Source organism: Carcharhinus amblyrhynchos, chromosome 5, assembly GCF_965287045.1.
Source record: "Carcharhinus amblyrhynchos chromosome 5, sCarAmb.v2.hapA, whole genome shotgun sequence".
NCBI classification, from domain to species: Eukaryota; Metazoa; Chordata; class Chondrichthyes; order Carcharhiniformes; family Carcharhinidae; genus Carcharhinus; species Carcharhinus amblyrhynchos.
This window is the reverse complement of record NC_137328.1, coordinates 106,658,384-106,672,257: the sequence shown is the minus strand read 5'-3', so window position 1 is coordinate 106,672,257 and position 13,874 is coordinate 106,658,384. Positions and strand designations below refer to the sequence as shown.

The 13,874-nt window shown below is 42.5% G+C and overlaps 1 protein-coding gene across 1 annotated transcript in view; it reads right to left on the bottom strand.

Moving 5' to 3' along the window:
* LOC145343555 (EF-hand calcium-binding domain-containing protein 6) overlaps nucleotides 1–13,874 on the bottom strand; it is a 66,537-nt gene that overhangs the window by 29,920 nt on the left and 22,743 nt on the right. Inside the window, exons 3-11 of the mRNA XM_080189802.1 lie at nucleotides 13,751–13,851; nucleotides 13,565–13,642; nucleotides 12,382–12,555; nucleotides 11,304–11,441; nucleotides 10,456–10,589; nucleotides 8,344–8,486; nucleotides 6,929–7,125; nucleotides 4,512–4,619; nucleotides 257–322 (exon numbers count right to left, since the gene is read on the bottom strand). Coding sequence (XP_080045928.1) covers nucleotides 257–322; nucleotides 4,512–4,619; nucleotides 6,929–7,125; nucleotides 8,344–8,486; nucleotides 10,456–10,589; nucleotides 11,304–11,441; nucleotides 12,382–12,555; nucleotides 13,565–13,642; nucleotides 13,751–13,851 — 1,139 coding nt within the window. The remainder of the gene's footprint in view (nucleotides 1–256; nucleotides 323–4,511; nucleotides 4,620–6,928; nucleotides 7,126–8,343; nucleotides 8,487–10,455; nucleotides 10,590–11,303; nucleotides 11,442–12,381; nucleotides 12,556–13,564; nucleotides 13,643–13,750; nucleotides 13,852–13,874) is intronic.

The window sequence follows — 13,874 nt, the reverse complement described above, 5'->3', positions numbered from 1 at the left end:
GGAACACTGTAGCAGGATGAGGCCAGAAATGTGAGCATTTTCTCCACAAACAGCAGAGCAGGGGAATAACAGCTGTGGGGAAATACATGGATTGACTTCTCCCTATTCAGCCTTTGCCAGCCCAATGGTAATTATCACACAGGTACAAATGGCAAATGTTACTGTCACTCACTGAAATAGTATCATTCCTCCCATCTACTTCCAAAACTATTGAATATGGTTCATTTATTAGTGCACCACGATTATCAGAATGTACCTGCTCTCAATGGCAGCTCGGAATTCCTGTTGGCTGATGACATTCCTTCCAAGTTTGTCAATTTTGCTGTAATTTACAAAGAATATATTCAGTGAGATTGTCAAAGTTTTCTTTAAATTATCTTTTAAAACTGTCACCACTCTTAACTATAACATCAAAGAATTATTTCCAGTGCATAAAAATTATATTCTAACAGACTTACTGATCTGTGGAATTCATTACCACAGAAAGTATTGAGGCCAAAACGTTGTGTGATTTCAGGAAGAAATTCGTAAGAAGTCTCATAACACCAGGTTGAAGTCCAACTGGTTTATTTGGAATCATGAGCTTTCGGAGCTCTGCTCCTTCATCAGATGAGTGAAGGAGCAGTGCTCCGAAAGCCTGTGATTGCAAATAAGCCTGTTGGGCTTTAAGCTGGTGTTGTGAGACTTCTTACAGTGCCCACCCCAGTCCAACACTGGCATCTCCACATCAGGAAGAAATTAGATATAGCTCTTTGGGCTAAAGGGATCAAGGGATATGGGGGGAAGGCAGGATCAGGATATTGAATTTGATAATCACTCATGATCAAAATGAATGGTGGGGCAGGCTCAAAGGGCCAAAAGGCTTACTCCTGCTCTAGCTTCTATGTTTCTAAAGGAGCTGAGCAAAGTGAGGTGCTGCTTCACTGTGAGAAAAAAACACTTAATTGAGCCATCCTGCTAGCAAAGAAATATCAGTTGAGGACTGGGACCAGAGCTTCACACCTAGCTCACACAAAGATGTGAAAGAAAAGGTGGGTGGTAAAAGGAATTCTTACTGAAAAACAGATAGCCTAAATAAAGGACCATGTCAGTGACGTCATTGACCGGGAAGATTCTTGAATGATATGATCAACGCAGTCCTTTACTTTGACAGATTGGTGGCAAATTAGCTTTCTCCTGTTAGAAAGACCACCACTGATAGGAAAATGAGATTGGGAATACATTAGAAATGTCTGGTAGAATGGTGTGGCCAAATTCCCCTCCAACTCGATTTTCAAGTTTGCTGATGACGCCACCATAGGGCGTTGGATCTTAAACAATGACAAGACGGAGTACAGGAATGAGATAGAGAATCTGGTGAACTAGTGCGGCAACAATAATCTCTCCCTCAGTGTCAACAAAATGAAGGAGATTGTCATCAACTTCAGGAAGCGTAAAGGAGAACATACCCCTGTCGACATCAATGGGGGTGAAGTAGAAAGGGTCGAGAGTTTCAAGTTTTTAGGCTTCCAGATCACCAACAATCTGTCTATTCCTCCATGCCAACACTATAATTAAGAAGGCCCAGCAATGCCTCTACTTTGTTGGAAGACTAAGGAAGTTTGGCATGTCAGCTACAACTCTCACCAAACTTTACAGATGCACCATAGAAAGCATTCTTTCTGGTTGTATCACAGCTTGGTATGGTTCCTGCTCTACCCAAGACCACAGGAAACTACAAAAAGTCATGAATGTAGCTCAAACCATCACACAAACCAGCCTCCCATCCATTGACTCTGTCTACACTTCCCATTGCCTTGGCAAGGCAACCTGCGTAATTACAAACACGACGCATCCCGGACATTCTCTCTTCTACCTTTTTCCGCTGGGAAAAAGATACAAAAGTCTGAGATCACGTATCAACTGACTCAAGAACAGCTTAGAACATAGAACATAGAACATAGAACACTACAGCACAAACAGGCCCTTCGGCCCACGAGTTGCGCCGATCACATCAACTCCTATCTATAACCCCCAATCCCATAAAACCCCATATACTCATCCAGAAGTCTTTTAAAAGACCCCAGCGAGTTCGCCTCCACCACCACTGACGGCAGCCGATTCCATTCACTCACCACCCTCTGAGTGAAAAACTTACCCCTGACATCACTTCTGTACTTTCCTCCCCGCACCTTAAACCTGTGTCCTCTCGTAGCGACCATTTCAACCCGGGGAAATAGCCTCTGAGAATCCACCCTATCTATTCCTCTCAACATTTTATAAACCTCTATCAGGTCGCCTCTCAACCTACGTCTCTCCAGGGAAAAGAGACCCAGTTCCCTCAACCTAACTTCATAAGGCATGCCTCCCAGTCCAGGCAACATCCTTGTAAATCTCCTCTGTACCCTTTCAATAGCTTCTACGTCTTTCCTATAGTGAGGCGACCAGAACTGCGCACAGTACTCCAAATGAGGCCTGACAAGGGTCTTATAAAGTCTTATAAGGGTCTTATAAAGGGTCTTATAAAGCTTCTTCCCTGCTGCCATCAGACTGTTGAATGGACCTACCTTGCATAAAGTTGACCTTTCTCTACACCCTAGCTATGACTGTAACACTAAATGCTACACTCTCTTGTTATCTTCTCTATGAACGGTATGCTTTGTCTGTATAGCACAAGAAATGATACTTTTCATTATATGCTAATACATGTGACAATAATAAATCAAATCAAAGCAAAATCACTGTTTCCTGCCTACAATCAAATATCTGAGTGTGACTGAGCTAAGTTCTGCCAGCTTTGGCCAATTACCCCGTCAGGCAGGATCAGGATTTGATGATCAGCCATGATCATAATGAATGGTACAACAGTTTGAAGGGCTGAATGGCCTACTCCTGCTTCTATTTTCGACGTTTTGATGTTTCTAAATCCTCTAATCATCTTAAGTACATCAATTAGACTATCCTTTAATCTTCTATATTCCAGGAAGTAAAATGCAGCCTTGTTTCATAATGTAATCCTTCTAGACTCAGTGTCACTCTATGAATCTTCATAGAGCCCCATCGAAGGCCAAAATATACTTTTCCTAGAGTACAGTGTCCAGAACTGAGCACAGTACTCCAGATAGGGTGGAACCAGGGTTTTCGCTAACTATGCTCCTTCCCACTGCTATGCCTAGAGCGTGGTTAAGCAACAAGCAGATTAGAAGTGAGTGATGTGAAAACTCTCTGTTTCCAATCACATCATGGTTTAGCGTACTGATTAGCAAAAAAACAAGCAAAAGAAAATATAATTTGCAGCTGTCAAAATAGCCATGTTTTTTCTCTACTAAGGGGCACAGTGGTTAACATTGCTGCCTCACAGTGCCAAGGACCCAGGCTCCACTATATCCTTCTATTGGGTTTACTTGACTATAACCACAATGTGGCTGCTGTAATCCACTGGTGTGAGACAAAGCACATTCTGACAACATGTTCCAGTGGCTGATGGGTTGAAGGTGTGAATAATGGATGAAAGTTCAGGAAGGCAGCAAAATACTGCTACAAATACTGAATTTTAGGCAGAATAAGGGGAGTTTCACATTAACTTCACCACAGTGTTAATGTAAGCCTACTTGTGACATTAATTAAAAAATATATTTCATCAGCTGCAATGTGGTGCAGTGAAAATATGTAGAGTTGGTGATACGTTGCCTAGAATTGGTAAGAAATGTATCATCTTAAGTCTCACTTTGTAAAACAGTTAATTTGGGAGGCAGCAATGACATAGTGGTAATCTCACTGGATTAGTAATCTAGAGGCCCAGCCTAATGCTCTTGGTGCATGGGTTCAAATACCACCACTGCAGCCGATGAAATTTAAATTCTATGAATGAATCTGGAATTGAAAGCTAATAAAGACCCATCTGGTTCACTAGTGTCTTTCAGTGAGCATGATGAGAAGGAAATCTCCCATCCTTACTGTGATGACTTAATGAAGCCCACGATGTGGACCTCTGAGAATATGAGCTCCCAGATTAAGGCAATAATCAGGGAGCTTTGCCTGTGTATATAATGTGGAGTGTCAGGGTTACTGCACTCTGGGTTTATACTCTATACAAGGAAGTACCTGTCTGAGTGTTGCTGATCAGGCAAATAAATCTAAGTTTGGTGAATGGACACTGACCTTGAAGGGCTTATTTCCCTTACCTGTGACTCTGGATCCACAGCAATGTGGTTGACACTTAACTGCCCTGAGTTTGATGGCAATTCAAGATGGGTAACAAATATTGGCCTTGCCAGCAACAATCATATCTCATGAATGAAGAAAAAAAATGTCTCGAATGCGTTGACGCACTGATCTGCATCCTCTGTCCAGAAGCAAAGCTCCTTGTAAGTCCACCTACTGCTTTCATTCCCAACTCATACACCACCATCCCCCAGTCAATAGTTGCACAAAGTTGTTCCGTGAACATTATCCTAAGTCCAAAACTTCCACTTCCCCTGGTTAAAAAGCTCAATTAGTTTTCAATGGAACATGGATAATTAGGTACTTACTGAAAGGTAGCTAAAAGTGCCAGAAAGTCTGATTGAAAGAGACTTGTTAGTTTTGCTTCAATTGCAGTTACTGAGGAGCCCAGGCTGATACTCCCTTCGCAGTTGAATCTCGAAACAGAGCATAGAATTTTAAAATCAAACAGTTACAGCAATAAAGTAGTAAAACTGTTTATTCATCCCATTAAAAATATGTTACTCACATGTATGCGGACGTGAGTGCACATGTATGTGTGTGTGTACATGCATGTGTGTGCACATGGGCAATACTGTATGTGCATACATTTATGTGTATGTACGTATGTGTGCACATGTGCCTGTGTGCATGTGTTTGTGCATGTGCATGTGGGTGCAGGTCAACCATTGAATAAAAAAGATTCATCAATCGCCAAGTATAAGACGGATGTTAGAGGGAGGTTTCTCACACAGAGGGTAGTGGGGGTATGGAATGCTCTGCCAAGCAAGGTGGTGGAGGCAGGCACGCTGGAGTTGTTTAAGAGTAAATTAGACGGGCACATGAGTGGGTTGGAGATGGAAGAATATGGGAGATTGTTTTAAATAAGGTTCATTAGCCTTGGCATGTCCCTGGTAATGTACAAGGATGTGGAATGATACTAATGTTTTTCTCTTTTAATTCACAGGTTTTAAGTCAGTTCGCCTTGTTGTCCAACGAGGGGCGTACATGCGATGGGTCGTACAAGGGCTGCTCTTGGATGTTCGAGAATTGCCTAGTACTTCATGTCGTTAGTGTATGCTTAAACTGGACCAGATGCTGGGCAACACGACAGCTCAGTGACTATCACTGTTTGCTGTGCAGACACATGGATTTGGGCCAGTGTCTGTGGGAGTTTGCGCATTCTCCCTGTGCTTGTGTGGGTTTTTTCCGGGTGCTCCGGTTTCCTCCCACACCCCAAAGATGTGCTATTAGGCTGATTGGAGGTAATAAATTGTCCCTAAATTAGTTTCCCTCAATGTGGAATGCCATAAGCATAGATAAGGGTCATGGGTGGAGGGGGGACTGGCTCGTCGGGCTGAAGGGCCTGTTTCCCGGGATGTTTTTGTTCTTTTGTTCTTTTTTGTTCAAATGGCCAATGGAATTTTCATTATAGTAGCGAGTCTGCTCTTTATTCCCGATCCAGACACGTCTGAGTATTTTCTGATTGCATGTGCTACAAATATGAATGTTTTTTCCATATTTGGAAGAAAAAAACAATGTTTCTATATTCCACTGGGGCCAGTTTCTGAAATGCTTTGTGCTGGGATATTATAGTTCTGTTTGGGAAGTATCGATGTTCCTAGATTTGGTACAGCTCATTGGCAATGATACCAATGAACTTGATGAGAGCGATCTGCAGCAGAACCAAAGCTCACTGTCCATAATATCCCGGAGTAGGTCTGTCAGCCGAATCTAGATTATTATCGAGCAAGAGAATCACAATTTTAAAAAATGTCTGTCACTGACTATACCGTGCTTTGGGGTGTCCTGGGGTTATTTAAATCTACATTTTCTTTTTCTGACAGATAAACTTTATAATCAACGATGCACATTTGTGAATGCAATTCACTGTTGTAATGTAGGAACATTAGTCCCACTGTGTACAAGCAGCAATGAGGTAATGATCAGTCAATCTGTGATGTTGATTAGGAGATAAACATTGGCCAGAACATTGAGGAAACCTTCCTGTTCTACTTCAAATAGTGCCATGGTATCTTTTAATAGCACCTGAAGATGAAAATAGGGCCTTGGTTTAATATCGCACCTGAATGATGGCACCACTGAGACTGCAGTCACCCTTCAGTAATGAGGTGTAAAGCAAAACCTGCATATTTATGCAGAAACACACCACAGCTGTACGTTGCAGAGTCACTGTGAGATACATTTGGATGCCAGCCAATGTTTGCTGGGGATCTGATGGAGAACAGGTAGTGCTGGGAACAGGAAAAGGGGCTCTTACCTCCATCCTGAGCTGGTTGATTTAATGTTGTGGTTTCAAAAACATCATGATTTTCCAAAAGACATGCTGGTTAGGTGCACTGGCCATGCTAAATTCTCCCTCGGTGTACCCAAACATGCACCAGAGTGTGGCAACAAGGGGATTTTCACAGTAACGTCACTGCAGTGTTAATGTAAGCCTACTTGTGACACTAATAAATAAACTTGAAACTTTAAACCTAAACACGAGAATGCCACCACCTACTCATGTCAGAATGTATGATCTAAATGGACACTTTGCATTACTAAAAGGCACTTGTAGTGTTGGGAATATTAGCGTGATCTTACCGACTCAACCTGCTGGTCAATCAGTGTGGCGAGCTGGTAAGATTGCAAGAGGAGCAAAACTGGCTGGGGATGTTATCAGAATAGATCTGGTGACCTAGTAAAACCAAACATACATTGCCAAGACAGAGAGCCTACTAACTTGTGCTTTGGGTTGTTCAAAATTTTATGCGGAATTCCTTTCTCGCTCCTGTCTTGGAAGTTTTGAAGGAAGTCAATGTATTTGATCCCAGATTTGCTGTTTTCAAGATTGCATCGTGCCAAAAACAGGTTAAAATGTTCATCCTTCAAGTGTAGGCCAAAGGTTGCCAAGACAGACAGAAAGTCTCTGTGTAATACCTGGTGATTTAAATAGAGGAAAAGACATTATCAATTTATAAAAACTATAGGGCTTAAAATAATTTTTAAACTACTGAATTGTTAACGTGGCAGATCTCATACTCAAGACAAATGATAGGAAGTGATAGGTGTCCCTCCCAAATCGCAACCTGTAACACCAAGAAAGACAAGGGCAACAGACACATTGCATGGTGGCACTGCTGCCTCACAGTGCCAGGGACCTGAGTTCGATTGCCAGTTTGGGTCACTGATTGTGTGGAATTTGCACATTCTCCTTGTGTCTACATGGGTTTCCTCCCACACTATGAAAGATGTGCTGATTAGTTCATTGGCCGTGCTAAATTCTCCCTCAGTATACCCGAACAGCTGGTGGAGTGTGGCGACTAGAGGATTTTCACAATAATTTTATTGCAGTGTTAATGTAAGCCTACTTGTGACACTAGTAAATAAACTTAAAACTTAAACATGGGAATGCCATTGCCTACAAATTCCCCTCCAAGTCACACACCATCCTGACTTGGAACTATGGCTGGAATTTTCCAGCTGTTCATGACCTGCCATCACTGCAAGCAAAGACAGAGAATTTGACACTCAGCCAAAACTCCATTCACTGCAGCTGGACTAGTGAATCCCGCCTGTGTGAATGGCCAGAAAATTCCAGCTGCTATCATCGTTCCTTCACTGTCACTGGATCCAAATCCTGGAACATCCTTTCTAATAGCCCTGTGGGTGTGCCTGCACCATAAGGACTGCAGTGGTTCAAGGAGGTGACTCACCACTACCTTCTCAAGGGCAATTAGAGATGGGCAATAAATGATGGCCTTGCTAGTGATGCCCACATCCCATGGAAGGAGAAAAAAATGTATGCATGAATTTTGACTGGTTATATTGTACCTAATAGTTTAGCAATAGTACACACTTTTAAAGTGGTGTTACATTGGCCTTTAAGAAACTAATGCAAGTTCTGCCTATGGATTCTTAAAGATTCTACTTTTGTCAGTTACAGAGCTGTCTACAGAGAGTTCATTTACAATACAATTGTTAGCCTGAAGCAGTAGATTCAACTCAAGTTTCAGCTAGACAAGTTTATACTATTGTAATCAAATTACACTACATGTCTCTTACCCAGAAAAAGTGTGAAGGAATATAAAAATAACTAGGCGACTTATAGATAATTAGGTAGAATTTAGATAGGCTGTAAAAGCCACTCTAATTTACCTTGCCTGTACCCTCTGGATCATGTTTTTCAAATTCTTCTTTCATCAGGTTATAACCTTCCCTGAACTTGTCTTTTAGCCACTTCTCAATGTGAAGAGAAGCTTTCCTCTCCTGTTCTGCTTTGGTCAAGGTCCTAGTCAGTCCTGGAAAGAACAACAATGAACAGTTCAGAATAACTGCATCGCTTTTTCTAACTGTATTTAGTGGGCAAATTTGGTTGATTTTCTGGGTTTTATTTTTTATTGCTCAGGTAATTTTGTCTTCTCGAGAATCGTGACGTTTCCTTTCAGGAAATGCTGGAGAAAAATGCCAAGTTCTGAGCTTCCTGTGTGCGACTGTTGTCATGTGAGTCCTTTCCACTATTCAGCTGTGTTCATTATGGGTGAAAATTACACCGGAATGAGTAATAAACCTTTCCAACAATTGATTTAATCTGTTTTGATAGTTTGAGCTCCCATCTCATTCAGTGGTTTCAGGATTTCCAAATGCACTGTGAAGGCAGATGAGGTAGTGCTCGGGAGGTCAATCTGCCTGGTCACGTGCCATTTCCTGCCTGCAGTTATATATGGATGTGTCCTTTGCAAATGTTGTAACAGCAACTGACACTTATATTGGAAAAAAACACAGGAATGAGAGCATTTCTGCAGAAGGCCTGATTTTACAAAGATAATCAACATTATTCTTCTATCTCCTGGAGAGGGCTTCATTCCCTCCTCAGTGAGAATCAGTGGAGTGGGGAATGAACTGAGCTGCCCTGCACTTTACCACCAGACCATTTATATCGGTAATAGAGTCATGGAATTACTATAGTGCAGAAAGAGGACATTTAGCCCAGCCAATCCATTCTTCTGCTCTATCCCTGTAACCTGGCAACTTTATTTCCCTCAAATACCTATTCAATTTCCTTTTGAAATCGCTCATTGTCTTCACCTCCCCCACCTCATAAGCAGCGGGTTGCAGGTAGTTTGCACTTGCTGCATAAAAAATGTTTGTCCTCACACTCGCATTGCATCCCTTGAGCAAAACATCAAATCAGTGTCCTCTGGTGTTTCTACGATCAGTTAGTGGGGCCAGCTTCTCTCTATCTACCATGTCATAACCTGTCATAACCATGGACACTCCTGTAAGATCTCCTCTCAATCTCCTTTGCTCCAAAAGAGAACAACCCCAACTTCTCCAACCCTAACCTTGTGGCTAAAACCCCTCATGCCTGGAACTGTGTGGGTAAATCACTCCTGCACCCTCTCAGTGGACCCTCACACCCTTGCTAAAGTGACCAGAATTGGATTCAATATCCTAGTTGTAGTCTAATCAAAGGTTTATATGGTTTCAGCATCGGTCTTTTCAAAATCAATAACACATTCTGTAAGGGTGTCAAATTCAGTGCGCTAGGTTTATTGCAGGTTCCTTTTGACATGCACTATATCCCGCGAATCCAAATGAGAGTGTGGTAAACAAGCACAAGGCACACTCTGCTATCCTACGACACGCTATGGGGGTCATTTTAACCTGATCCACGTGGCAGAAAACTGATGGAGCAGATCAGACACCATCTTTAACAACTGAAGACAGAGGTGGGATGGACAATGGGTGTCTGACCCCCAACCCATTAGTTTTCACCCAGGCAGTTTAGATTAAATAAATAACACGATTGTCGTGAAGTTCCAGAATGCTTCACCACTAGACAACTGCCATCCCATCACATCGTGAATAGACCAGGCACTGTACAGGACCACAAAATTGCCACAGTGAAGGAGGAGACCATTCAGCCCATTGTCTGCAACTGCTCTCCAAATAAGCAATTCACCACTGCCATTCTCCCACCTTCACTTTGTAACCCCGTGTATTCTTCCTTTTCAGATAACAGTCTAATTCCCCTTTGAATGCCTCGATTGAACCTGCCTCCGCCATACAGTCAGGCAGTGCAATCCAGACCTTAATCACGTGCTGTATGAAAATGTCCACGTGACTAATCATGCTGTCCCAAATTATTGTTTCTGGATTTTTCCCTGCCACTAATATTAAACTGACTGGCCTGCAGTTGCTGGTCTTATCTCTACCCCTTTCCTGCAGCGAGGGTGTGATGTTTGCAGTTCCCCGGTCCTCACGTACTTGCTGAACTCATTTGATCAGCTGCTTTTTGAATAGAACCAGCACTGCTGGGTGCCATTCCATTCCTGAATCCGTTTCCAAGTTTCCTCATTAGCACATCTCCTTTGATTACACCAAGACCATCGGTATCATATCTGTAAGAATAGAAAGTAACAGTATGAAGGAATGAATTAATCATCCATAATAAAACAATTGATTTAGTTCATAGGGTAGAAAGAACTAGGGGCAGGAGTAGGCTATTCGGCCCGTTGAGCCTATTCTTCCATTAAATTGTGGCCTTATCTCCACTTTCCTGCTTGCCCCACATAACACTCTACTCCATTGTTGATCAAAAATCTCATTTAATCTAGCCTTAAAAATATTCAATGACCCAGCCTCCACTGCTCACTGGGGAAGTGAACTCCAAACACTAATGACTCTGAGAGAAGAAATTCCCCCTCACCCTCATCTTAAATGGCCCCTTATTTTTAAATTGTGCCCTTGTCTTAAGATTCCAACATCCCCATCACACTCCCCCTCTAAGAGAAAACATCCTCTCAGCATCTACCCTGTGAGGCCACCTGAGAATCTTGCGTTTGAATAAGATCACTTCTCATTCTTTTAAATACCAATGAGAATAGCCCCAATCTGCTCAAACTTTCCTCATAAAATAATTCTGCCAACACAGGGATCTCCCCTGAACTGCTTCCAGTGCGAGTATCTCTTTCCTTGACCGAGACCAAAACAATACACGATATTCTAGGCGAGATCTCATCATTGTGGTGGTGGTGGGTAGGCGCGGAGGTGGAGGGGGGCAGGGGGTGGTGGGGGGCGGGGGGGTTGCAGTCAGATGAGTTAGTTGTGCCTACCTTCTCCACAGTTTCTCGAACTCTTCATCGTCCATGTAATAGCCCAGTTGCTTCAATATGTCCCTGAACTCAGGAACAAGGATCCTAACTGGTCCTTCAATGTTCTTCTGAGGCATAATTTCACTCAGGTCTAAAAGCCTAATGTTAAACAGGGCAATGCAGATAGAATCACAGAAAAATAGTTTTTATAACAGAGCCTATGAACATATATATATGGATATCATATAATACCTGCACAGTAAGATATTCACATTTAATCAGGCTGAGAAATACACCTTTCTGTTACTGCTTTTCAAACTGCAACATACATGAAGTCAGGAGCCAGACAATCTTCATTCTTTATAACGTTATCACAACTTTAGCTACATCACACTTGGAATATTGTGCACAGTTTTGATTTCCATTTTATAAAAACATAGCAGTGGAGAAGATGTAAAGGAGATTTGCTAGAACGGTACTCACACTAAGTGGTTATACCCTACTGGAAAAAACTGAACAGATTTAGCTACATGTTTGTCCAGGCAACTAATATAGATTTGCACTCAAGTACGTGAATTAAAATGTATTCCTTTCCAGAAACAGAACCCAGCAACTGTGCTGAACAAAAAGGATGAAATTTTGAAGGTGCCTGGAGAAGCTATCATGTTACAACTACTATTTACTGAGATAGCTGATCTATTTGAATAATTAATATGTGGTTGACTGGTGTTGTAGTGCGTTATAGTGTTACTATCATTATTTGTGTCTTTGTTTAATTTGTAAGATATTGTTCCCAGTGGCCTGGCCAACATTTAATCCTCAGCTAACATCACTGAAACAAATCATTTGGTCCTCATTGTTGTTTGCTGGACTTTGCTGCCCACAAATTGACTAAGGCATTTTTGACATCAGAACAGTGACTGCGCTTCAAAAGCATTTCATGCAAAGCCGCCCCATACAAAAAGCACACTAGGGAAATGCAAGTTCTTCCTTTCCTTCTTCTTGATACATAAATAAATAAAAACACATTTGAAAGTGTTTTCTCAATTTCTCAGAGCTGCCCTTGAATCAGATGACCTGTCTCTGTTGTGATCCCTACCTCTGCCTTACTTTCTCCTTCAGCTGCGAGTGCACCTGGGAAGCGGTCAGCTGAACCTTGTCGCTGTGTCGGTTCACGGGATCCAGCCACGAGGCTTCTCCTGTGGGAATAGGCTCTCTAACAGCTGTATAAAAGTCTTCACATTTAATGGTCGCCCTTTCATTCAGTTTGAACCTGAGTACAGCAATTGTTAAAAAAAAAATGAACAATAGCATTGTTTTGTGCAACTCAGGAATATTGTTCAATGTCATAGAATCATAGAATCGCTACAGTGCAGGAGGAGGCCATTCAGCCAATTAGGTCTGCACCGACTCTCTTACCAAGGCCTCATCCGCACAACGCCATATGTTTACCCTGCTGACTCCCCATACTTTTGGACACTAAACAGCAATTTAGCATGGCCAATCCAGCTAACCTACACATCTTTGGAGTATGGGAGGAAAGCAGAGCATGCAGAGGAAACCCATGCAGACACAGGGAGACATGCACCCACTCACCCAAGGCCAGAATTGAACCAGGGTCCCTGGCACTGTGATACAGTAGTACTAACCTCTGTACCACCTCATCCTTTTGCTGTCAAACAGGTATTGTGGCTGCTAGGGTTCCCAGGTATTTACTGTCTTTGACCTGTCAGATGGTAGCAGTCATGGGTTTGGAAGATGCTGCCTAAAGAGCTTGGTGAGTCCCTGCATTGCATCTTGTAGATGGTACTCATTGGTGGAGGAATTGTATGTCTGGGAAGGGGTAGCAGTTAGATGGGCTGCTTTATTCTGGATGGCGTCAAGCTTCTTGAGTGTTGCTGGAACTGCACCCATCCAGGCAAGTGGGGAGTATTCCATCACACTCCTGACTTGTGCCTTGTAGATGGTGGACCAGCTCTGGGGAGTCAGGCGGTGAGATACTCTCCACAGAATTCCTAGCCTTTGCGCTGCTCTGGTAGCCACAGGATTTATTTGGCTAGTCCAGTTCAGTTTCTGGTCAATGGTAACTGCCAGAAATCTAATCCCCATCTTTCTTTCTTGGTGAATTTTCTGTTTTTGAACACTGGCACCCGGACAGACCAACATTGGGAAAAAAACTGAACAGTGAAAAAAATATCCTTATGGACTGCTTAAAGTTGAGTAGTCGCTCATCACATTCCTGTTCCTCTTTCCTTAAAATAAACCCCCTCCTTATTACCCACCTCAAAAGAAGTTGCTGGAATTGTCTTGGAGTGATAAATCGTCCTAGAAATTTTGTCAGCACCATAAGCAGAACATCCCTAGGAGAATGGAGAATCTGTTAAGCAATGGCTCTGCACCTTTATGTTGACGACATGCTTGTATCCACAGCTTGTTTCCGCTGTGTGTTAGCACAGTGATGTTTTTACCTGTTAAGCTGCCCTCTCCCCTCGGGATCATTAGATTTAAAGAGTTGTTTTACAGCCAGGTAGCCGCTGGATATTATTTTCTCCCGCAGCTGATGTTCCAGCTGAAAAACAGAACAAGAATTGA